The sequence below is a fragment of the Melanerpes formicivorus genome, unplaced genomic scaffold (assembly GCF_026170545.1).
Source record: "Melanerpes formicivorus ecotype bairdi unplaced genomic scaffold, bMelFor1.0.p_v2 SCAF_12, whole genome shotgun sequence".
Taxonomy (NCBI): Eukaryota; Metazoa; Chordata; class Aves; order Piciformes; family Picidae; genus Melanerpes; species Melanerpes formicivorus.
In genome coordinates, this window is record NW_027142364.1 from 10,968,045 (window position 1) to 10,992,153 (window position 24,109).

Consider the following 24,109-nt stretch of genomic DNA (forward strand, 5'->3'; position numbering starts at 1 on the left):
TCCCCTGGATGGTGTCATAGCGGCCGTTGGCCAATGGCAGAGCGGTACCCCCCCACACGTGAGGGTGTCTCCCCCCGCACCCCGGGTCCGCGCGCAGCCGGGGGCGGGTGAGCCCCGCGCGCCACTGGCCCCTCCCGCCCCCGATGCTGTTTGTCCTCGCACGTGTGGCCATCACATGACGAGGAGGGAACCCCGCCCCGCGCGTCGTCCGACTGGGAGCGGAAGTCCCCGACATCTATGGTTGCTATAAGGGAGAGTGTGCCCTCCCGTCTCTATGGTTGCACTGGCACCGCGGGGCCGACGGGAGGCTGGCGGACTCTGTACATTTTTCCCTAATTACCTCACGAGCAGGGAGGAGGCTGCCGGGATAGCGGAGGACCTTCCGTCGGCCTCGCTGTAGTCCTCCAGCTCCCCTCGCTGCCCGGCGGCTCCGGGAAGCCCGGCTCCCGGCCCGTCTGCGGCGGGCCGTGTTCCCTTCTCCCCGCCCCCCGGGCCTGCTTCTCTGGGGAGCCTTACTCAGGCCCATGGCTCCATGAGGCGGGAGAAGGAGACGGCGGCGGCGGGGCAGCAGCGGCGGTGGCTGGGCTGAGGCGGAGGGGAAGCCGCGTCCGGCCCGGGACGGGTGCAGGAGGTGGGCGAGACGGGATGAGGGTGGTGGTGGGGGGCGCCGGCGTGCCTCCAGCCCCGATGGCAGCGAAGGGGGAAGGTGGGGACACTCCCGACCCCTGGCGCCCCCTGCGGCGGTGGTCCTGCCCCGCCAGGAGGGGGCGGGCTGCACTCCCCCGGATAGCCGGATCGCGGGGTCTCCTTGGTGCCTAGTCTCCCGACGCGGTGCTGTCAAAAACCTTGGAAACGCCGCTGGAAAGTTTGTGTCCGAGCGCACGGGGCTCGTTTCACGCCGCGGTGGGACCGGGGTTAGGGACGGTGAGGCCCGGGCAGCCCCAGAGCTCTGGGGTCAGGGATGCGGGACTGCCCTGGCGCCCGGAGGTGGTTTTTCCGTTGTGCCGCGGAGCGGGCGTTCCGCATGGGGAGCACCCGGAGCCCGCCGGCGATATATGACCGCGGGTAGTACCCCCCGTTCTCTGCCGGGGAGAGCAGCGGGGTGCTCCCGAGGAGTGCCGGCGCCGGGACGTTGTGCGGGGTTCCGTCGGGCGCTCCGGCTCTAGTCGCTAAGCGGGCAGGGGCCCTTCGCAGAGTCAGCAGCTCGGCGGGTTGGGGTTTGCTGCGTTGTTCCCGCAGAAGTTGCTCCCTTGGGCAGGAGGAGCTCAGAGGCAAGGGGCCGGGGAAGGCCTCCCGCGGCGAGGAAATTGTGCCCTTCGCTGAACGGGGCAGGGATCGGTGCAGCCGCCTTTGTTAGGCCCCTTCTGGACTGCTGCAGAGGTGGTTCGGTGGAGACGACCTCTTTTCTGCCCCCTGCCACAGCTGCAAGTTAAAATGAAGAGTTGCGGCTAGCTTCAGTGATCAGTGGAGAGGGGTCATCTGTCCCAGCAGCTTCACCAAACCGCAGTAGATAAGTTTAATAAGCACTTAGAAAAAATTATATGTTCCCTTTGTCAAAGTTAGATGTTTTTTTTTCCTACTTTTAAAAAATTATAAAGGTAGAGATCAAAAGAAAAACATAGTTTTCATCAGGTCTTGTAAGTTTGTTCCATATGCAGGAACTAAAACTAGTTCTGAGACCTTGAGGTGAGATTTCCTATGCAGACTAAGCACTGCAAGCATGCGTTTTGTGTTGAGACACATCAGTCAACACATTTCATAAGGGTTCTGATTCAGATCAGGATTCTATGACTTGTAACAATGGCTGATGAACTTCATGCATAAAGTTCACAGTGTTTGCAGGTGCAGAGAAGAAAGGGGATTGTTGTACCGTTAGTTTCAGTGCATATCTCTTCCCCTGTTTCTCTGTGTGTACAGTCACTTCTGCCATCAGCTAAATACTTGGAAGAGCTAAAGGGGTGCTTTGGTGGTTGAGGAAGTAGCCTGGTACTCAGAAGCACTGAGTGTGACTTCCACTTCTTCATGGTGTTCTCTGTGACTTTTGTGTCTGTCCTTTTAGCTCTGACAGATGAGGAAACGTTTTTCCCTCCCTGTGTGTGTTTAGATCTCGTGGTAATGATGGTATTGCACTTACTCACGTTCCTACCATTGAAGTGGGGTCTTTACCTGTCATCCTTGTTCATTTTTGTCTGCATAGACTCTCCTCCCTGGTTTTATTCAACCCCTTCTTGTGATGCAACTGCTAGCATTCTCTTTGCAAGCAGAACATTCTGCTGGTGTGTTTGTTTTTTAAATACTGTATCTGGTTCCTGCCATTGCTGCTTCCCTCTGTTCTGACTGTGCGTTGCCTTCAGCTCTTCCTGTCTTGCATATCCTGACTGTACACCCTGCACAGTTACGTGTGAGCACTGTTGATTTACTTAATCTTAGAAAGTAAAGGCATGTTCTAGTTCATGGGGTATGGAGAATAGCCTGCTCTTTAGAAAATGGAAGTTCAGTGCTTGTCACTTCTTTTTGCATCTTGCTTAGGCTAGCGCTAAATCAAGGGCAGCACCCCTGGGACACCCTGAAGGTGTCATTTGGAGCTATTGTCACTCTTCTGTAGAGAATGGGGAAGGAAAATGCATCTGTGGTTTTTCAACAGCTTGTTTGCCATTGCTGCAGGCGTTAACCATGAGGGAACAAGTGATCTGGAAAAGCCACTGACAGGGTTTATCTGTAGTCCAAAGTATTTTTGTCTTTTTCCTCCTATTCTCCCACAGGTTCATTCATGGCATTTTTCTGTGATGAGCTGCCTGTTAGTGTTCAGTGCACCTCACCAATAACTTTAAAAATGTGATCTTGGGTATGTTGTGTACACACTGCTCACATTTGTGTGTAAAACATTCATTATCCTTGCTGAACTGGTTTCACTCTGTGTTTTGCTGCAAGTTGTGAGGGTTTTGTTCCTCTTTCTGCTGCAGAGGCAAACCCCTCCGACAGCTTAGCAGAAATAAGGAAGCAGTTGGTAGGTTTTCACCTGTAACTTTTGTGTATTGTTTCCCCCCCTTCCTCCTTGCCAGGGTTCTGCAGTGCTCCAGGCAGCAAGGTTTTGAAGCAGGATGGGAAAAAGACGCTGTGTTCCTCCACTTGAGCCCAAGCTGGCAGCTGGCTGTTGTGGGGTAAAGAAGCCCAAATTGTCTGGGAGTGGAACGCACAGTCATGGGAATCAGACCACAACTGCACCAGGCTCCAGTTCAGGTCCTCTTCAGAACCACCAGCATACAGATGGGAATAACGGAAGGGAGAACGTATCTGACTTGACTTTGGGCCCAGGAAATTCCCCAATTACTCGAATGAATCCCACTTCAGGAGCTCTGAGCCCGCTTACTCGGCCCAATGGAACTGCCAACAGCACCAAGAACCTGGTGGTGACAGCAGAGATGTGCTGCTACTGCTTCGATGTACTCTACTGTCATCTCTACGGTTTCCCTCAGCCACGACTTCCTCGATTTACCAATGACCCCTAGTGAGTAAATCCACGTGAGGGAGGAAGGCTAATAAACCAGCACCCAGAGGTGTGGTTTGGTTGGGGAGGGGTGAAGTTTCCTCTGCGGACTGGGAGAACTGGTATGCAGGGAGCAAGAAGGGCATTTTGCTGCATGCTTTGTCAACCAGAAACAAAACATGATGCACTTCAATGCACAAAAGAGTAAAAATATTCTGTTGTGTTTGTTGGTGGAGATGAATAGAGCTTTGAAGAGTGGCCTTCAAGGGAGAACATGCTTAACTCTACACAAAGAGAGCTAGGCAAAATATGAAGTGTGGTGCATCTGTAACTCATACTTTGATGTGTTGTATGAGACGCTACATACTTTATTTAGGAGTGCAAACCACTTCATGATAATATTCTGTTAAAGTTTATTCCCTTCTTTGTAGATTAATTCCTCTGCAAAAAGAAATTAACTGCACTGTGCCTCCCATACAGCTATACTAAGAATGAGTGAAACTGACATTGAGTTTTCAGAAAACAGTAAAAGAATGTCATCAATTTGAAGTGCATCCTTAGTATGTCAGGCACTAACTTGGTGAAGGGACAAGGGGACGGATTTCCTTCTGCAGAGCGATGGGGAAGGGAATAAAGAAGTTGAAACAAGTGCTGGGGCTAGTGAGAAGTGGACAAGGACACTCATGAGGGTGTTCAGCTGTCCAAGTTAATGGGTTTAGCAAGGAAGGGAACCAAAAATTTGCCAGCTGTCAAACTGAAAAGCTGTGTTGTGGAGATAGTGCTAGTTGGAGCGATGTGGGGAGAAGTGGAGTTAACTTTCAAGGACAATAACAAGGTTAAGAAGAAAGGATGTGTGTATGAGAATAAGTGAGAAGAAGGATTTGTGATAGTACGTTGCTTTGGAGGATTTAGCTAATGTTTATCTGAAGGTTGAATGTGTAGGTGTGGAAAGGTTAAGGCTGTTAAAATGTTTGGTGGAAGAATTATAGGGCAAAGATCAATGATAGATACACCTTCTGACACTCCTCCAGGGACCACCTCCAGAGCAACAGATAAAATAAAAAGTTGTTGATATCCTTAATTTAAGTTAATGACTTTAAAATTGATGTAAAGGAACAATGGCTTAAACAGGTCAAGGACTTTTTCCATGTATTACATGTCTCCACCTTATTGGCTGTCATTGTAGATGTAGGTTGTGTTTCCATGCAGTTATTATCTGAGCAGGATTATGGGTACATGTTCTGAATGCTGCTGCAGGCTAAGCTGTTTAATATTGTAAATACAAGTGAATGGAGAAATGCTCTGGATTAGAATATAGAATAGTTCCAGGGACTCCCCAAACTGAACTATTTCTCATGTTGCTTTTATAGCTAAGCTAAGTAGGCTCCTTTTAGAAAGTGGTCCTTTAGTCTGCCTATTATTTCATCATTTGAATGCAAAGATGGGAGGTTGTTTTTGTTGTTCTGCTCTTAAGTCAATACAAGAGATTATTTAATACAGATTCATTATTTTGCTGCTAAAGGAGATTTCTAATTGGATTTTCTCGCTGTTTCTGTGACTAGTTTCAAAAAGAACATTCAGGAATCTCAGCTGTTTGAACTTTATGTCCAAATTTGAAAAGTTAAAAATCATTCATTGGACATTTCTGTGCTGATAATTTAAGTTTTATTAGATCAGCACTCCAAAGCAAGAACAGGTTTTCTCTTTTCTTCCCCTCCAGGCAAATGTCTGCCTGAATTTCTTGTGCTTCAGCATTTATGCTGTTGCTTCTAGCAAATAATTCTATGTAGCCCTGGGAAAAGCCTAGGTTTGCTGTCCTGTAGAGCAGTGCACAGGGATGATGTGTCATACTTGAAATAGTAATGTGATGAATTTCAAGGCAAATGTTCTCAAATATAAGAGCAGGCAAAGAAATAATACCTATGTAATTTGTATCATTTGCCTTTATAACTTACTTACTTAAACTAAGAGATCTTTGAACAAAACAAAGGTCTCTCTACCCAAAGTTTCTCTGGACAGATAGAAAAAAGACTTTTGACGGAAGGAATAGAAAGATGCACAGGTTTGTCCCAGCCTGTTTCTCAGATTACAGCTCTTTTAAGTTGGTGCTGAACCCTAACGTAAAGATAGAAGTAGTCCTGCAGATCAAGGTTCTGCAAAAACTGGGCACAACATAAAAGTTCCAGGGTTATGACTTGAAAACCACCAGTTACTGGTTTAGGGGAGGATATGCATGTGGACAACCATCTTGATAGGAATTCTGCAGCTGGTAGATGCATGTGAAGTAAGAGAACCTTACATACATGTTGGCAGCAACGTTTATGAATCAATGTAGAGAAAGTGGCATTGCAGCACTCTTAGTTATGGCTGAATTAACTTGGTGAATGAAGAAAATGGACCCTTTGGTCTTCAAGTTACTGAAAACAGTATAGTTTTGAATCTGCAGGGCATACAAATAGGTAATTGTTATTTCTTCCAGTTTTGTAGTTCAGTTTGTTTGTTTTATAGTAAGTATTACAAACTGGTACTTAAAGTACACCATGCAAGTTTCTGGTTGCCACACAAGACAAATAAGATACCTGCATCGTAAAGTCTGTACTGTAACAGGGGATTTTTCCCAGTATAAGCTAAATTCTCATTTGACCAAACAGTATCTCACAAGTTGAAAATTCCCTTTGTATTTGCAATTGGAGAAGCTAGCTTTTAGTTGGTGAAATTCCCTCTCAAGCCTAGCAAACACTCATGGAGCACACCTAGGCAGGAAGTTCTTGGGGGAGGAGAAATGGTTGCCATAATCTGTTGAGGACTTGACTCTGGAGGACCAGCAAATGCTCTTGGGGTCATCACGGGCAAACGATTGCTGTGACTTCTCAGTACCTCTGGGAAGGATACTTTTCAAGAAGGGGCTATAGAACAATTGACCTATTGTCAGATGCACCTGCAGTTTGCTAAGTGCAGTTATTCTTTAGCTACAGAAACAACGTCTTTTCTACAGTGAAAAACTTTATTATATAGTGAAATTTTATAGACTTGTACAAAACCATGTATCTTGTTTTCATGCCTCAGTTGTTAAGACCACAGTGAAAAACTGTTTTAAGTGTGCTCTCAGATATTTTAAAATATGACAGCCTTCTGGATGCAATTATCCTGTCCTTTCTGGTAATATCTCTTCTATTATAGATGCAGAAAGCTGTGTCACAGCTCACTGGAAATGTCATCTTTTTTTTTTCCCTTTCCTTTGGAAGGGGAAAGAGGTGAATTGGAAATGTGAACCTGTAGTTTGAACCAGGGAAGGAATTTACTTAAATTTATGTTCTGTCAGTAATGCTTTTAATTTTCTCCCTTCCCTGTTACATTTGGGGTGAGTGTAAGATGGGCTAAGTAGTGGTTTCAAAGTGTTAATTAACTAAAGCTAAATTTCCACTGAGCTTGTGACAGTGACATTTCTCAGAAATCTCCTTTTGTAAATGTAGCATCTTTTGGGGGGAAGCTTTCTAATGTATTGTCTTTCACTCTGCTTCTGGTTTTTATTTCAACATATGCTAGCTAGATGAAAGTGTAGAAGAATGATATCCTGCAAGTGCCATGTAGTGTTTTTGGAAAACTGGAACAGTAAATCCTCTGTCTTGGTGAAGGTAGATGATGATTGTGGAAGAATGCTTCTGCTTCCTCTGTGGGCAAAGTACTTCACAGTTGTATCTTAAAGGCTATTTGCTATTTTGGGCAGTACTTCTGCTGTTGGTCACAGCTGGTAACTAGATACTGAATGATGGATTATGCTGATAGAGTTTTTTAATTCCATTTGTGCTCTGAGGAACATCACTGGGCACTGCTTTATCACTGCATTTTAAAATGTCCTAAGTACTTAGCTATAAGAAGCTCTGTTTCCTCTATTTGAGAAATCATCCACACTCTGTGCTGGTTTTGTTTGAACAGACTCTGGTAGTATCTTTTTCAGTGTTTGCTGCAAAGATATATTGCTTACAAGAGCTGCAAGGGATTGAGGAAAGCAAGTGTCTGAGCTCTATTGCAGAATCAGTTATTCTGTCTCCATGTTTTAGATCTCCTGACAATGTTTGTTTACTCTCAGAAAATTGCTTTCTTAACACTGCACATTTTCTGTCATGTTACTTCCCTTTTAAATTTCAATAGAAATCCCGAGATTTGTGTGGACTCACTGATGACTTTCTCATTTCTGCTTGGGTTTGAAGTTACCATGTCTTGTATTCAATACTCGGTAATCTGAAAAAGTAAAGTCATTCATCCTGTTTTTATAATTAGATCAGCATCTATTAGATCAGTTGTCTGGCAACATTTTTCCAGATGTTTGGACATTCCTGCAGAGCTGTAGCCATCACTGTCCTTTCTTTACTGTTTCTCTCTACAGCCTGTTTGCAGTTTCACTCACTTCAACAGAAGTGAACTTTTTTGCATTTAGTCATCTTTACCTGTCTGCCTCTACATAGACCTCCTCTGAATACTCTTGTTATGAACTTCTTGTTCTTTCAGGTTTAGTCATGGCTTCTAGTTTATCAGATTGAAATGAGCCTGCTGAATTTGAGAATCTACCGTTATGTCTGTAAATTCATGGTAGTAGACAGGAAAATGTATATCCATGTGATGTTTGAGTAGGAACAATACAGTGATTTAAGTATGTGTTCACTAGGAGAGAATATGTGTAAATATAAAGAAAATGTGAGCAAAAGATATGAACATAAAATGTATGAACAACAGGGATGGACCCAGCAGTCAGATCCTCATGAAAATAACAGGGGAAAAAACCTAGGCTTGCTTTTTATACCTTTAAAAACAAAACCAAAATAAAACAACAGAAAAAAAAGCTTTTATTGCAAATATGAATGATAGACAACTTGTAGAATGCTCAGGGATCTTTCCAGTTCAGTGGAACTATAGATAAGTAATCTTATTTGCTTCACCTATATCAATTTTTATATGTGTTGTCATGTAACCTAGTGGATGGCACTAAGTGAGGCCGTTACTCACAGATGTAGTCAGTGAGGTCAAATAACCACATCTCTCATTAGAGCGGGGATCATCACAGTCTGGCCAGGAAGGTGTCAGTGAAGGGCTTACAGAGAACTAGTGGAGAGAAAGGAATATGCTGGAAAAGTAGGGAGAGATGGCAGGGTTTTGTATTTAGGGAGGTGTGGAGTTTTATTATTGCTAAATGGCAGGTGAGAAAACTTGGGGTTTATCAGGAGGGAATGCAAGGGCACACATGTGCTCTTTTTCACCTTATTATTCTCCCCTTACCAACCAAATATCTCTAGAGGCTGGAACAGTTCTTTTTTTGCCTTTTCAGTCCACTCTTTGTGACGTGGAAGACGGGGCGAGACAAGCGGCTTCGTGGCTGCATTGGGACCTTTTCAGCCATGAATCTTCACTCAGGACTCAGGGAATACACATTAACCAGGTAATTGTGTTGAAAAGTAAATAAATCTGAAATTAGTTTAGTTTGCTGAGGATCTATCAGGATTCAGAGTTAACAAGTTGGATTGACATAGTTCAATATAATATGCTCCATAATAAAATCTGAGAAATGCATGATAGGGTGAGACAATATGTCAGGACTTAATGGAACATTTCTGCAACAGGTGAATTTTGGTTTTAAGGCTGATCTGTCTTGCATGCTAAGCTTCAACCATAGCACAGGATATTTCTGTAACTTCAGTAAGAAGACAGAATAAGGAAGCTTCAGCCAATGTTTGTGCATTACAGTTCGTTAAAATAGGAGAGGCAAATCGCTTCTCTTTGCTACTGCAGAAGAAATGTGTTAAATTGAGGTATAATCAAAAAGGGACACTTGAATTTAGTGCTTTATTTTAGGCAATACATCTTCTTTTTCCTTTAGTGCACTTAAGGACAGCCGATTTCCCCCCCTGACCCGCGAGGAGCTGCCCAAACTCTTCTGCTCTGTCTCCCTCCTCACTAACTTTGAGGATGCCAGTGACTACCTGGACTGGGAGGTGAGAACAGGTGCATTTGGAACTCTGCATCACTCTCTCGTTCCGTTCGGGTTCGGGTTAGTACATAGTGATGTGTCTCCTTCGTTACAAGGGTGTGTGTGGGGGTAGAAGAAATTGGGAATAGAAGAAGTGGGGATGGAAAACTACAAGGGAAGAAGAGGATGGGCTAGCAATATGCTTTTGGTTGGGAGGGGATCTGAATGAGAATGAAAAGACATGAAGGTGTTTTATTGATTTGGCCCAATAGGAAATGGGTGTAAATATGTGTGTAAAAACCTGGGATATATTTTGATGCTGGGAGTAGAAACTGGGAATGAACAGTAGTTAAGACTGGAAGTACTAGTAAGCTTTAGGACTTTGTACATGGAAGTCTATTTGGTTCAAGAAGGATTGAATAGACTTTGTGGTTGGGCTATTTTAGGCATGACTCTTGTGTAGAATTGTTGTCTCTCTTGCCCAACATCAGAGATGGGAAACCATCAGACTTTTGATGACTTACTTCAGGAGAAATGACAGGGAGACTGGTTAGGCTTGTCTGGGGAAGGTGGCAGGCATCTTTTATGCTGCCAAGAGAGCTACTTGTGAGACCTGCCTGGCAAGGAGAGAGAGTGGGGAAGACAATGTCCTTATCCAGGCAAAAGCCAAACTGTCCAGAGAGAGATGTAGTGTTGTAGGAATGACAGTTCGATCAGGGCTTAGTGGTAGCAAACACCTCTTACTTGGCTGTTCATTTCCATCTATAGGTTGGGATCCATGGGATCAGAATAGAGTTCATCAATGAGAAAGGTGTCAAACGCACAGCCACGTATTTACCTGAGGTTGCTAAGGAACAAGGTGGGTTTGAGATGGCAGCCAAACATGTCAACACATTGTGTCACAGAGCTGGGTAACATATCTATGGATTTTGGATTTGGATTGCAATGGTATCCTCCTAGTAGTGCCATGGAGCCATCAGGCTTAATCTGGATAACCAATACTCAATACAGTTTTCATTTGGCCTTTCTCTCATCCCACGTCTGTGCACAGTTGTATTTTAGTGTAAAAATGGTTTAGAACTTAAGAAATAGAGGATCTCAAAGTATGGGTCTTCCAGCTTCATTCAGCGTTGCGTCTTTCCTCTTCTATGTTTCTCCCACCAACTAGGATAACTGCAGGCTGCACAGCACCAACAGGAGAGTCCCTTTCCTCCTCATTCTTGCTAAAGTAGCATCCTCCAGATGAGGGCAGGAAACAGGGCCCCTCTGGAGCATACTTCCCACTCAAATATAGTAGCGGTCACCATGGTAATTGCTCAAAATATTGCCTCCTTTCCTCCACCTAGCAGAGTGGAGTGGTTGCATCCTTCTGGCTCTGGGGCAAAAGACTAAGGTAGGAATTTTAACTCTAATCTCTCACATAGCAGTTCACTGTGCTATCACTAGAGCCTCAGGTTGATCCCAATTTGACTATATAAAGAACTAAGTATTATCTTATTGTAAGGCTTAGGGAGCTAAACTTGAGTGGCACATGACAAAACAGTTTGGGGTCTTAGCAACTGAAGCAAGACACAGACCTTTGCAAAAAGAGAGGTCATACAGAAAATGGAATTACTGTTGTAGAGACCAGTTCCAGTAAGAGTTAGAAGGGGTTTGCATGTGCAGATAGTGTGCATGCACAAGATTATGTATGTCCAGTTCAGCACTGGTATTTCCACAGCTCAAACTTTCCTGTGTAGGTGTTTGCTTTTTCTAGAGGCCCTTTAATGTATCTCTTACCTTTTTGAAACATCATTTTTTCTATTGAAAGTTTTCCCTTGTTTTTATTTTTTCAATAGACTGGGATCAGATCCAGACCATAGACTCCTTGCTCAGGAAAGGTGGCTTTAAGGCTCCGATCACAAATGATTTTAGGAAAACGATTAAACTCACCAGGTAAGTTGAGACAGTTGTCATCTTGTAATTTTACTTTATGGTGTCTTGTGGGTAATTTAAAGTATTTGTGCTTGATGTGAAGTCTTCATGCCTCTTTCAGATGAGAGATGCGGTCTGAAAGACAAAATCATAAATGCCAAGTGTTATGCATGTGGTGTACAGGAATGAAGTACAGCATGTTCGATCCGTGCAGGATCGAAGTTAGCATTTTCTAAAAGAAGTGCCACAGGAAGGATCAAAAGATGCAGAACCTTTGAAAGTTAAAAAGGTTGATTTTTTTTCTTTATCTTTACAATGGATTTCCTTTTCTCAGTGTGCTCATCTGTGGATGGTGTAGCTATTTGGAGGTGACAGCTGTCTTCAAAGCAAACCACACTCAAATTTGGCTGGTTTTCAGAATTTGCTTGCTTTTCTGTACTCTCAGCTGTCCTTTTGGTTTCAACTCCCTTTATGTTACTAAAAATTGGGACATTGGGGTTTTGTATAGAAACACTAATTTATCAGGTCGTTCTTTACCTCTGGAGAAATGAGGTGGGTATGAAGGGTTGTGTTTTTTGGGGTTTTTTAACAGGAGAGAACAGGATAAAGGTTTTCATTTGAATCTGATGTAACATGGGCTTAGTGCAACTTTGAAGTTACCTGTTGTGTAGCATGCTTCAGAAGCACCTGGAAATCTCTGGCCTCTCAGAAGGGGCTTATTATTCTGTGAATTCTGATTCTACAATGTGGCTCACTCAAATAATAGTGAAATACTGGTGATTTGTTTCTGAAACGGAGTCTTCTTCCAGCAGTTTTCAAGTGCTTTTGTTTTCCAATATAAAATGAATACAAACTGATCATTTGTTTCCTGTGTGGTACTTCAGAGTCCCCATAATTATGATTGCCTTGAATAGGACTCAACTTATAGGACACTGGAGGTAATTCAAACTTAGATGGGTTATTCAAACTACTACATGAGACAATATCAAACAAAGCAGTTTCTGAAGGTAGTGGGTTCCTCTCAGTCTTTATTGACTGCAAGCTACAAGGTGACCTGAGGGGATTGTTTTTAGGTCAAGTCCCTTCACACTGCGTAGGCTGTTGATGTTATTTTTCTCTTGTGCTGTTCCCATAGGTACCGCAGTGAGAAGGTGACAATCAGTTATGCAGAGTACATGGCTTCCCGTCAGCATTGTTTCCAGAATGGCACTCTTCATGCCCCTCCCCTCTACAATCATTACTCCTGACACACGGCTGCATGACCAGTCCCACTCCCCCGTTGCTGCCAACGGCTACGACATCATTGGGGCAGATGCCTCCTCTTCCTGGTCCAGTTACTTCTATTACTGCACCATTTTATGATGCTAGCTTCCGTTGCCAAGTCTGCCTTCCAGCTGACCTGGGTGGGAGGATGAGAGCATGACAGAACTTCAGGGGCCCAAGCCTTATCTCAGCCTTCCCTCAGAATGGGGGTTCAGTTGGATTGGGGCTCCATGCCTACAAACTGTCGTGAGGTGCAGAAGACCTCTAGGAGTGAAAGTGCCACTTCGGACTGACCTGTTCTTGTGTGTTACCGACACTCCAGGAACTAGAGTTTTTTTTGTTATGGAAGCCCCCCAGATCAAGTAGGAGCATTCCCCTGGCAGCCTGGGCAACGGAGTCCAACAAAACATTTTTTAGGTTCTTTTTAATTTTTCTTAACCTCTGGTATCTGTTGTGTACTGAGAGCTGATTGCAGTCCCCACACATCACAGGCGGACGTTATGCTATTGGGGAGGGCTGAACATCTGGATAGCACCCCAACCTCATGGACAGAAAACATCTAGAGATGTGAAAAACTTTTGGATGATATTGCCCATGAATCCATTCTTTAAATGAACCCTAGAAAGCTGTAACTATCAGATCCCATTGTAGGGTGGATTTTCTAGAAATGCTCTTGGTTTACAGTTTTCTGGGGTTTTGGACAGTGCTTTGTAATGTAGCCTGCTATGAAATCGAATGCTGTTACTCCCATGAGAGCAACATGACACGTGCTGTGTATGCAAAGCACAAGGTACCTCAGTGTCCTTGGACAGTCTTCTGTTACAATTCAGTTTTGTGTCCAAACGTTTGTAAGGGAGCCTGATTGGATTAGGGGTGGGGAGGGATTTGCAGGCCACTGACTGTAGTTAAGCAAGTGAGACTAGTGACTGAAATTGTGTAACCTAAGCTAAGGGTCTCGGGGACCTTCCTTTTGATAGGACATCCACTTTCTCTGGGGTGACTGGATCTCAGAACTATGAGTGTTCCAGTTTATAGCAGGCATATGGAAGAGATCTATGTAGTTTCACTGGTAAGTTATCTTGCATAGTTTAGTCTTTACCACATCAAGGCAATGAGTGGGGAAACTTGTATTATCCAAACTGTGTGAAACTCAGGTGCATTCTGTATTTCTTCTCCCATCATTGATGACTACAAGAAATACCCTCTTCTAAGAGGAAGATGTTACCCAGTTGTTATTCTGCTGTGTCATTGAGGGATATCATAAACTCCAAATTGTGATTCTCTCCATGACGCCAGTGGACTTGAAAATATAATATTGTTGGTTTGTTTTTCAAGTTTCTGAGGGTCAGCAATGATCAGGAAAGAAAATACAAGTGCATAGCAGAGTAATGGCTGTTTGGTTGCCTATATCTTAAAAGCTTGCTTGTGTGTGGTAATGATGGCTTTTCAAACTGGCTGAAGTTTCAAGCCTGAAACTCTCTCCTGGTATGGCAGGGACTAGGGCTGGTAGAAAGCTCAGAACTGCATGCAGCTGTTCCTTCTGGTCTTAGAGAAGCAAACAGAATTGTGCAGGTTTGCTTCACATTGGTGTAATGTTCCCCTGCTGGAGGAGAGAGATGCAAGGGAAGGAGGGGGTCCTATTCTGGATAATGGTGCAATATTGACCCAGCTTTCCTCCTGTACTGGGTCATTCTTAGAAATTGCCACTTCTTCCTTGTGATGTTGTTGAAAAGCAACTGAAGATTTGAGGGATTGTTTCATGATTTCCTGCTGCTGAGAATAAATTGATCTTGTTACAAACTCGAGTGGTTTGTAATTACTCTCCCAGGTGCCGTGTAGTGATGAGGGAGGATGGGGTCAGCTCTGGACATACCATTCACCTTTCAGCTGTCAAACAGTATGATACATAGGGCTACACTCATTACTGTCCAAGTGTTCTATGTTAGAATTTAATTTCTAAAACGTTTTAAAAACAAAAGCAAAAAAATGGTGCTAAAACTTCACCCCTGAGCACGCTCAGTGAGACTGGTCATGCAGGCATATAGTGCCAGGCTTTTCAACAATATTGTTTCTTTTTCAAATGTTTGCCCTGTTCTGTGTCTTCAACAGTGTATAGTGTTTTCCTGATTTCATTTTATTTGAATAGGGGATGACTAAGGGGTGGGGTGGGGAGGGTTAGCTGTCATTTTTAAAGAACAGAACTTTAGGATTGAGTGACTTGATTGGTTTAAGCCTGGAGTGGGCTAGATGGTTTGGGACGAGGGAAGCCTTACCCTCTCCCACTTCCATTTCTCCACTCAGTCTGTTTAAAAATAAAACAAAATAAAAACGCCTCTAAATATGTACTGTGTTCTTGTCTTGTTGCAGTGAGAAGAGAAGCTAGCAAATCAGAAACACTGGTCTGCTGCCTGAGAAACAGGCCCTCAGCTTTAGTCCTGGAAGGGTCCAGCTATAAAATCAGTTGAAAAAATGTGTCAGTACTTATCTCAAAAAATGTGACAGGGACAGGTGGTCTCAGGAAATAATCCCATTTCTAGATCATTATGTGGCAGCTATGCATAAGGATGAAAGAGCTGAACTAGAAACAAACTGTTATTTGAGTTGTCTCAAGATGGAGGCAACTAAAATCAGTGACCAATTGATGTAAGAACTTCTTTGTGGTTACTTGGCTGGGACAGCAGGTTGGAACTACTCCTCAAAGCAACTGTGACCTGGTTTGATCTGGATTTAACTCATCCTTAGAAGCAAGTGCCTTTTGGTCTAGAAGGGCTTATTCTCATGATAACCACAACTGAGAAATAATCTCACTGCAATGATGAATTGTCTTTGTTTTACAGTAACTACAGGAGAATGTCTTTGATCACTGGAGTCTGTCAGTGTTGGAATGTTTCCACTGTGAGGTTCTTAATTTTTGGTTTGTGGTTTGGTTTTTTTGTTGTTTATCATGTTCAGCAGTCAATCTCAACTGAGGCCCTTTCAGTCTGGGAACATTTTGTGGTCAAAATGTCACATATCTACAACTTAACAACAAAAATTTCTGTAAGAAAATCTAAGAGTTCATGCTAACCTTTGCACAGAATAATTTCTTTTCATAGTACATTAACAGACATCTGCAATCTTTACTGACTATTAGTGCTGTTTTCTGTTTGTATTCTGGAAACTACATGTTGTTTTGTTGGGGTTTTTTTGGTTAATTTATTTCCTTAAAGAAGGAGACCTCTTTTGACCTTCAGTGCAGAGATGTCAGACCAATTCTTTGTATTACACTTGGTTGCCTCCTACCTATATAATAACTTCTGAGTGTAAATAATTGAACTCTATCCTCTAATGAATTATTGTAGAGAATAAATAGTAATGGATAAAGATTATTCGTTTTGCTCTTTTTATGTTTTCTCACAGCTTTTATGGGGAATAAGATGAAACCTTTCTCATCCAGGAAGATGAACAATACATGTATGAATACCAAGCCTCTAAATTACAATAAACATGCAGAACCAGGGCAGTTGCCAGAATGGGATGACAGATGACTGGGAGCACATAAATAGGCTCGCCAGAAAAAAAATGTTAACAAAAATTAAAACCAAAGATTAATTTTGCTTTACTAATAAAGGCATAGAAAAGCTTCTTTGTAGCCTGAAAGGAAGTTTGCTTGACAAAAACTGTCTTAGTTGTTGTAACAATGAAATATATAAAACATAGATACAGAATTCTGTATCACACTGAAAATTCTGAATTTGTAATCTGGTTTAAACTACCAAAAGTGTTCTAATTGAACTAATGAAAGCACATTATCTGTAATTCACAGGTTGTAGACTTTAGGTAACCTAAAACTTTCAGGAAAAGAAACTCATCTTTCTAAACTCTTGCTATATATTTCAGTGTTTGCTTTGGTACATGGTCAATTGATTTGTGTAATAGTTTTGATGTACATCACCCTGGCTTAAATGTTTGGGTTTTTTTCCCAAACACTTGTTGCTCATTTTTTATCTATGGCAGATGTATAGTTAAAAATGCTACATTTCCTGATTGTGGTTCTTGGCAAGGGTAGCCCTTGGTATCAGGGAAGAGCAGGCATAAGAACCCTCAAAAGCCCTAACTAAACCAAGAGGGAGGGTTGCTTTGTCTCAAATATGCCTGAGCAGCTCATTTGACTTCAGTGCAAAAACCTGTTTTCCAGAAATATGTTTCTGTTACTAGTAAAGCTAGAAAGCAAATGTCCTGTGCAATATAAGGAGTGAGTTGAGGAAGACTCTCTGGTTAACATAATCTCTGGGTGACTTGTAAATTCTGAAGTTAGCTGTATAATTACCTTCCACTGTTCTCATGTCCCCAGGTAAGCTATCACGTATATTCTCTCAGCTTCTTTGTTGGCTAGAATACAGTGACTTATTTGTGTATTTTTTTATGCCATATATAATTTTCTTACCGTTTTGTTTCAAGCTGAATCAGTCAGACATAAAATCTTTGTCCAGTGTCTTTTCATCAGAGGTGCATGTTGCTCCTGTGACAGCAATAATACACAGCAGCTCACAGTGAAGATGAGGCCAGGTAGAAGGGTGACTGCATGCTTGAAATATTTCAATCCAGAGTAAAGAGGAGCCAGGATAATTCTCCAGATATTTAGTTCATCTTTCTTTTTATGCACATTTTGCAATCAAACTGATAAATGCTATAACAGTTGTTATTACTGGAGAGGATGAAGCACACTTTAAAAACAGCAAAGAGAAAGTCAGGTACTCTGTTTTGTTTGGTTTGGTGCAGTAGCTGAAGAGTATTTACTGTGGGGTTTAAAGTCTTAAAGTCTTAAAAAGGAGGAGGGGTGTAGAGGGAGGGAGGTTACACTCAAGAATGTGCTTGTCTTATATCTGGCTCTTGAGACCTTAACTAAACACATCAGTGATGATAAACCATTGTGGTTTATTATAGCCTCTTTACCTGTACCTATAAACTCTTTTAAGTATCTGGCTTTCCTTTAATAGCTTCAGGTTTCGTATACTTAAGTAGAATGGATCCTTGGGGAAAAACAGAAGAGAAATTAGTAACTTAAACCTCTGCAAGCTACCTGCTGTTCTGAAGATCATCATGATCTGAGTAGATGGGCTATTTTAGGAAACCATCACAATTCCAAGTGATTTTTAAAAAATGTTCCTCTCATCCATCTGGCATAGATTTCCTTGTTTTCATGTAAACCTAAGTATTCAGTTTGTTCTCCAAGATATTTTCATTCCATCTTCGTGAATGTCTTTCTGCTTGTACCACTTAGCAAATTAATGTTCAGTCAGTTTCTCTCATTTATCTGGACAACAAAGGTTAAAAATCTGTGATTTTGCCCCTTTATATTCTGATAGTTTATTCTTAATGCATTTCTCTTTCCAGCGTGCAGGAAGCAATTCACCTAGGCATAGATGCAAGTTTGCAAGAACAAGAGTGGTTTCATCATAACTTCTCCAACAGTCTGTTTTTGCCTTTATTTAAGGGCACAAGATTACATAGTAAGGTCTCATGATTGCTCTAAGATCTTTAGGCTGGTTAGGCATTTGTATGTGAGCTCTTCAGGGAAAATCCTACTCCATAAGGTACTTCACTGGCAGTGTTCCCATGACATAATGTGAGGAGAGCAATCATTTTCAACCTGCCTATGACTTCTAGGGGTCTGTAGATTACTTCTGGGTGGTTTGAAAAAGTAACCTCCCTTTCCAACTATGTTATTAATGATATGACTGTTCCCTCCTCACAGACTAAGGTGTATTAATCACAGTGAGCAAGAGACATTCTGGTGCAGGCAGTTATACTTTTCCTAAGGCAGCCAGACGGGTCAAGATTAATCTGCTGCCTCGATGTGCCATGGGTGCTACTGCCCAGAGCCTGATGAGGGGCAACAGCAGAGTTTTGAGTTCTTCAGTTATTTCCTGAGTGAGCAGGAGCAGCCTTCCTCTGTATTTTCTAGTGTAGAAGAGGAGCACCACAACCTTCCTCCTGGGCGTGATTTTTGCCTTGTAAGAATTTGGGCCCACATCGTCTTGGTCTGTCTTCACAGAAATACAATTCCAGCACCCCACTTCTTTTGGTCCCGAGGAACTCATTTATAACACTGAATGTCTGTGTTTCCGCTGCTCTCGGTAGCCCACGAGGCTTAACCGCGCGTTTTTATCACCCTCTCACTACTACCCAGGCACAGATAACAATCCATGTCTCATACTGCTACTCCCTCCCTCTCTCCCGCCCAGCCTCTCAGGCCCGCCCTGCCCCACCTCCTGCCCGCGCCCTCGCGCCGGGCGCGGCTCCCCCTGGCGGGCGGCGGAGCTGAGGCAGCGCGGCGCTTCCGGGCGCGCGGGCTCTTCCGGTGCCGGCGATGGCGGCAGGCGGCAGCGACCCGCGGACGGCGGACGTGGAGGAGGACGCCTCTCAGCTCGTCTTCCCCAAAGGTGAGAGCTGCGTAGCGGCCGCCCGAGCAGGGGCGTTGAAGGGGCCGAGGGGGGCAGGGCCAGGTGGTGGTTGGCGGCGGCCGCTGGGCAGCGCGGAGCCCGCGCACCTCTGAGGTAACGAGGTGTTTGGACCAGAGCGCTGCTTGACGCCCCGGCTGTCCCCCAGAGCTCTGCCTGTTAAAAATCAGGGATAATAAATAATTTATGTCTAAGGACCCCTTAGATCTGGCTGGCTTTGCTTATGTTGGCCGTTACCTGGGTACGCAAGATCACAAAGCTATGTTTTCTGTATCAGGTTACAGCAAAGAGAGTTGTTGTTGGTTTTTGTTTTTCTTTTTCGTAGCCATTAGTTTTTCATTGACGTTTTCCAGCATTAGAACAGTGCTGCATTTTAGTAAACCAGCTGTCCAGAACCTGCGTGTCCTGTAACCAGGGCCACTAACAGTCTGTGTACTTCTGGCAGAAAACTCTTCACTATCGATTCTAGATCTGCATTTACACCTCACAGCAGCCCTGGAAGGGGAGCCGGGAGGAGGAGGGGAAAGGGCATCATGCTGCTTTTTTTGAGTTATGAACAAAAGCATCATCCTGAAAGACAGTTTTTCAGGTATTTCTACACTGAAGTGTATAGCCCACCTGTGTTCAGCCAAGTTACTGCACTGCTCCATACAAATCAGAGATTGCCAGGCGCTTCCTAGCACTGCTTTGTATCTGCCTGCTTTGTAAAGTAGTGCTGGAGGACACCTGAGGATGCAGATCCTGCTGCTTTGAACAGCTCATACTGCTGTAAGACTCTGTTATTTGAATAAATGCAGTAATGATGATGAACAACAAAACCAAAGAGAGAGAGAGAGCTACAAAGATGGGGGAAATCTGTTAAGATTGGTTCAAACTGTTTTCTGACAAAATTTCAGTGGGTCAAGTAACCTTTAAAGTAAATTAAAGGCTTTTTTTTTTAAACATTGAGCAGAATACACATTTACCTCAAGAATTCAGAGGCTTCCAAAGACATAGTCATTGGGGTCTTTTTTACTATTAGAGTTGTTGGTTTTTTTTCTGAAGCAAGTCATGCATTACGTAAATTCTGCCAAAAGTAGGTGAAGAAAAAAGACTGCAAAAACGTGACAATTTTGGAAGGTTAGGACTGCAAGTGTAAAGTGTGTGGCCAGAAAGACAAACATTGGATTGTCACTCAAAGTGGTGTATTATTTATTAGCATTTGCAGTACGAAATTCTGCCCAGAAGTTTGTGACAGGGCTTTCACAATTACCAGGAAACATACTGTTCATTTCCTTCTTGTCCCAAAGCTAATTTTACATAAAAGAACTTCTGTAAGTGTACTTTTTCATCTGAGCTTCACCTTCATTCATGCTGCTGTTCATTCATTCAAATGTAGAATTTGAAACTGCGGAAACTCTTCTGAACTCCGAAGTGCATATGCTTCTTGAGCACCGTAAGCAACAGAATGAGAGTGCAGAAGATGAGCAGGAGCTCTCAGAAGTCTTCATGAAAACCTTGAACTACACAGCGCGCTTCAGCCGCTTCAAAAACCGTGAAACCATTGCCAGTGTCCGTAGGTGAGTGGAAGAGTGAGGAGATAAAGCTGTACTGGAGAATCTGATACATAATACTGAGGCTGCATTATGAAAGTCTACTTTAGTGGTGTTTGCTGATTTGTACTATTAATTCAGAGTCTTGTCTTTCTGAAGAGGCAAGAAATTTGATCATAGTTTTTCATGGAGGGTTGAACTTTGTCTAGGGTGAGCTTTCTGAACTGCTTTGGTTTTGATATTCAAATGACAGTTGATTGCATGAGAGGATTTGTGAGAAATGTGACTTATTTTTCTCTATGCATTTGTATGACAAGTCTTCTGAAAAAAAAAATTACTTCAATGCAAAGTCAAAAGCAGAGATATCACTCTTTTTCAAAGACACCTCTTTGGTTTGGTTTATGCCATGTTGCATCTCTGGCATTCTTATACTTTCACCAAGTTGTTGTCTTTCTTTACAGTTTGCTGCTCCAGAAAAAGCTCCATAAGTTTGAATTGGCATGTTTGGCTAACTTGTGTCCTGAGACAGCTGAGGAAGCAAAGGCGTTGATTCCTAGGTGAGCATTTACATATTGCAAAAAGACTGCTGTGTGCTTTGTACTTTGCTGGGATGTAAAGCCAGATATAGGCAGGTGCCTTCTTTGCAATCCATCTGTGTTAACAAATCACTTCTAGTCTTGGTCTTCCTTCACCTACCCACTGATCTGACAGTGTGTTACTGTTTATAAGTGTCACTAATGCACTTCTGGATTAAATGTGAATATCTTAAATTAGGGTTCTTAGCCCATCCAGCTGTGTTTGTTGGATTTTTGGGTTTGTTTTTTCTGTTGTTGTTTGACCTTCTTTGTGGTTAATGTATAGGGGAGCAGTAATTTCCCCCTCTCTTGATTTGTTACCTTATGGCCAAGATAGAGGAGAAAACAGAACATTAATCTGAATAATCTTCCTGATATGGTAAGATTTCATTGCAAGACAGGATTATCTTACAAACTTGCAGCTACATGGACTTTATTTAAGAGCTCTGTTTAAAACTGCACCTGCCTTACCTTTTTGATAAAGCACTTGGAAATTATTCAGAAATTTCTGGGAAGGATGGAGTTTTGTCATGTAAAGAGCAGGCACTGCACAGGGGTGAAAATGGTATTTGTATGGAAATGTTTGATTCAGTGCCTGGTGGTGCCATACAGGTGGGTGATTATGGTGTGGAGAGTGATGAAAGAGAAATAGAGCTCTCTGAAATGAACCCAGGGAGATTATTTATAAAACCTTTAACATACTCTCATGATTCTTATCTTGCAGCCTGGAGGGCAGATTTGAAGATGAGGAATTACAGCAGATTCTTGATGACATTCAGACAAAACGCAGCTTCCAGTATTAAGGTTAACCCCCAACCCCTTTATCAGCACAGAAAAAAATGGGACATTTGACTGCTTCTTAGCCCTCTGGCCCAATCCAGTTCCTTGGCTGAGTGAGGGCAGTTGTGGGTACAGGGTACTTCAGTTTTGTGCCACCCACAGGTGCATTCAGGCTGGAGATCAGTGTAGGCCTTTTGGTTTGTTCCATGTTGGTAAGGATGCCTGTATTGCGAGAGCCAAAGAACCTGAGAAGGTATTTTTTCCAGTGGCTCGAGTATTTGTTTCTTTGAAATCCCTCACCATGTTGGAAATTTTCAACGTTTATGGGTTTATGACTCTCAAAAGGTTTAAGAATGGTTGGCATCCATTTCTGTTGTGGGTTTTTTTGTGGTTTTGGTGGGGGTTTCTTTGTTTGTTTTTTTACTGTTTGGTCAAGACAGTGGATTTTTACAGTTGTTTAATGTAAATTAAAGTATATTTCTAATTAAGGCTATGTGCTTTATAAACATTAGGTGCATATTATGGATTTTATTAATGAAGACCTTTTTAATAAACAGATTTATGTGAATGTTAACCCTTCTTTGGAGATCTGGGGAGTCCAAGCATGTAGTAACGCAAGTACTACTTGGGACAGGTCAGACAGAGCTGTTATTAACTGTGATCATCATGAGAGAACATTTGGGCAGCATCTCCCTGTTCTCTGCCAAGTGATCTATCACAGAGAATCAACCCATATACTGTTACAGAAGAAAAAAATGTGAGGAAAACCAGGAAAGTTGATGACAAAGCCCGTGAGGGATGGAATCCTTAAGTAGCTTACTAACTGCCGCAATTCTTACAGGGACTCAAAGAGTAACATGACATTATGAAGGGATGAGTCTTAGTGGAGCCTGTGGGAGCTCAGAAGCAGGGAGTTGACAACAATCACAGACTGTTAGCTTTTACTTAAGCAATGTTTGTTTAGGTGGGATAAACTTCTTAACCAGCCATCTCGAGTCTTAAAATACTGTCGATTCATCGATTCTGGAATACCAGGTTGGAAGGGACCTCAAGGATCATTTAGTTCAACCTTTCAGGGTAAGAATATAGTTTAAATGAGATGGCCCAGCACACTGTCAAGCTGTGTCTTGAAACTGTCTAATGTAAGGGAATCCACCACCTCCCTTGGGAGTTTATTCCAATGTTTAATAGTTCAAATGGTGAAAAAATAGTTTCCAGCATCCACTCCAAGTCTCCCCAGTAGCAACTTATGCCGATTACCCCTTGTAACTTTACCATGTGACTCTCTGTAAAATGGGAGTCTCCCTCCTCATGATAGCTGCCTATATTTATGAGCCTTTTTTTCTCAATGCTGAATAAACCCAGTTCTCTCAGCCCTCTTTCACATGACAGGTCTTCCAGTCATTCTTGTGGCCCTTCTCTGGACCCTTTCTAGCCTGTCCACATCCTTGTATAGCAGGGACCAAAGCTGTATGCAGTATTCAAGGTGCGGCCTGACCAGTGCTGAGTGGAGAGAACCACATCTTTATCCCTGCTTATTATACCTTTATTAATGTAACTCGATATCCTGTTGGCTTGCTTTGCCACTGCAGCACACTGTTCACTCACATTGAACCTTTTGTCCACTGAGTCCCCCAAGTCCCTCTCTACAGTGCTGCTCTCAAGCTAGCTGGCTCCCAACCTAAGCTGCATTCCTGGGTTATGTGTACCCAGGTGCAAGACCCTACACTTGACCTCATTACACTTCATACAGTTCCTTCTTGCCCACTTGAACAGGCTGTCAAGAGGTCTTCTTGGAGGGTAGCTCTTGTGGCATCTTCCCTGCTAATCTTTCTGTCATCAGCAAACTTCATCAGGGTGCTCTTAATTCCAGTATCTAAATAACTGATGGAAATATTAAACAGCATTGGGCCCAACACACCTGGAAGAAGGAAAATTTTGCAGCAGAGAACAGTCAAGGTACTACTTCTGATGACACAATGGTTTCACTGATGTTTCAAAAGGCAGAAAAATATTGTTTCAGCTCTTACTGGAAGTTTGACACTGTGCTGAAATTTGCCTTTCAGTTTATGACAACTGATTGGGATGCCTCAGCTGAAGCTCATTGCCTCAAATACCATTTATTTCTGCGCTTTAGTGGCATTAAGTCTCCT

The 24,109-nt window shown here is 42.9% G+C and overlaps 2 protein-coding genes across 3 annotated transcripts; both read left to right on the forward strand.

Annotated features, from left to right (window-relative positions):
• Positions 1 to 193: 193 nt before the first annotated feature.
• Positions 194 to 15,985, forward strand: AMMECR1L (AMMECR1 like). 2 transcript variants are annotated; one of them, XM_068145281.1, is made up of 7 exons: positions 194 to 631; positions 3,063 to 3,508; positions 8,811 to 8,921; positions 9,360 to 9,474; positions 10,218 to 10,308; positions 11,288 to 11,384; positions 12,499 to 15,985. In XM_068145281.1, exons 2-7 carry the CDS (start codon positions 3,102 to 3,104, stop codon positions 12,608 to 12,610), a joined length of 933 nt encoding a protein of 310 aa, XP_068001382.1. In that variant the 5' UTR covers positions 194 to 631; positions 3,063 to 3,101; the 3' UTR covers positions 12,611 to 15,985. The 2 variants fall into 2 exon arrangements, with proteins under 2 accessions (XP_068001382.1, XP_068001383.1); XM_068145282.1 differs by lacking the exons at positions 11,288 to 11,384; positions 12,499 to 15,985 and adding an exon at positions 10,799 to 11,241.
• Positions 15,986 to 18,954: 2,969 nt separating this feature from the next.
• On the forward strand, positions 18,955 to 22,444 carry POLR2D (RNA polymerase II subunit D). The gene is made up of 4 exons (XM_068145283.1): positions 18,955 to 19,051; positions 20,448 to 20,628; positions 21,063 to 21,158; positions 21,901 to 22,444. The coding sequence occupies exons 1-4, from the start codon at positions 18,979 to 18,981 to the stop codon at positions 21,977 to 21,979; spliced, it is 429 nt and encodes a 142-aa protein (XP_068001384.1). The 5' UTR covers positions 18,955 to 18,978; the 3' UTR covers positions 21,980 to 22,444.
• Positions 22,445 to 24,109: the final 1,665 nt, after the last annotated feature.

Bases quoted from the DNA above. Each gene is read 5' to 3' on its own strand.
- AMMECR1L (XM_068145281.1), top strand. From the start codon at position 3,102: ATGGGAAAAAGACGCTGTGTTCCTCCACTTGAGCCCAAGCTGGCAGCT. The intron at 8,922-9,359 runs GTAATTGTGTTG...TTTTTCCTTTAG, and splicing joins AGGGAATACACATTAACCAG to TGCACTTAAGGACAGCCGAT. The intron at 10,309-11,287 runs GTGGGTTTGAGA...TTTTTTCAATAG, and splicing joins TGAGGTTGCTAAGGAACAAG to ACTGGGATCAGATCCAGACC.
- POLR2D (XM_068145283.1), top strand. From the start codon at position 18,979: ATGGCGGCAGGCGGCAGCGACCCGCGGACGGCGGACGTGGAGGAGGAC. The intron at 19,052-20,447 runs GTGAGAGCTGCG...ATTCAAATGTAG, and splicing joins TCAGCTCGTCTTCCCCAAAG to AATTTGAAACTGCGGAAACT. The intron at 21,159-21,900 runs GTGAGCATTTAC...CTTATCTTGCAG, and splicing joins GCAAAGGCGTTGATTCCTAG to CCTGGAGGGCAGATTTGAAG.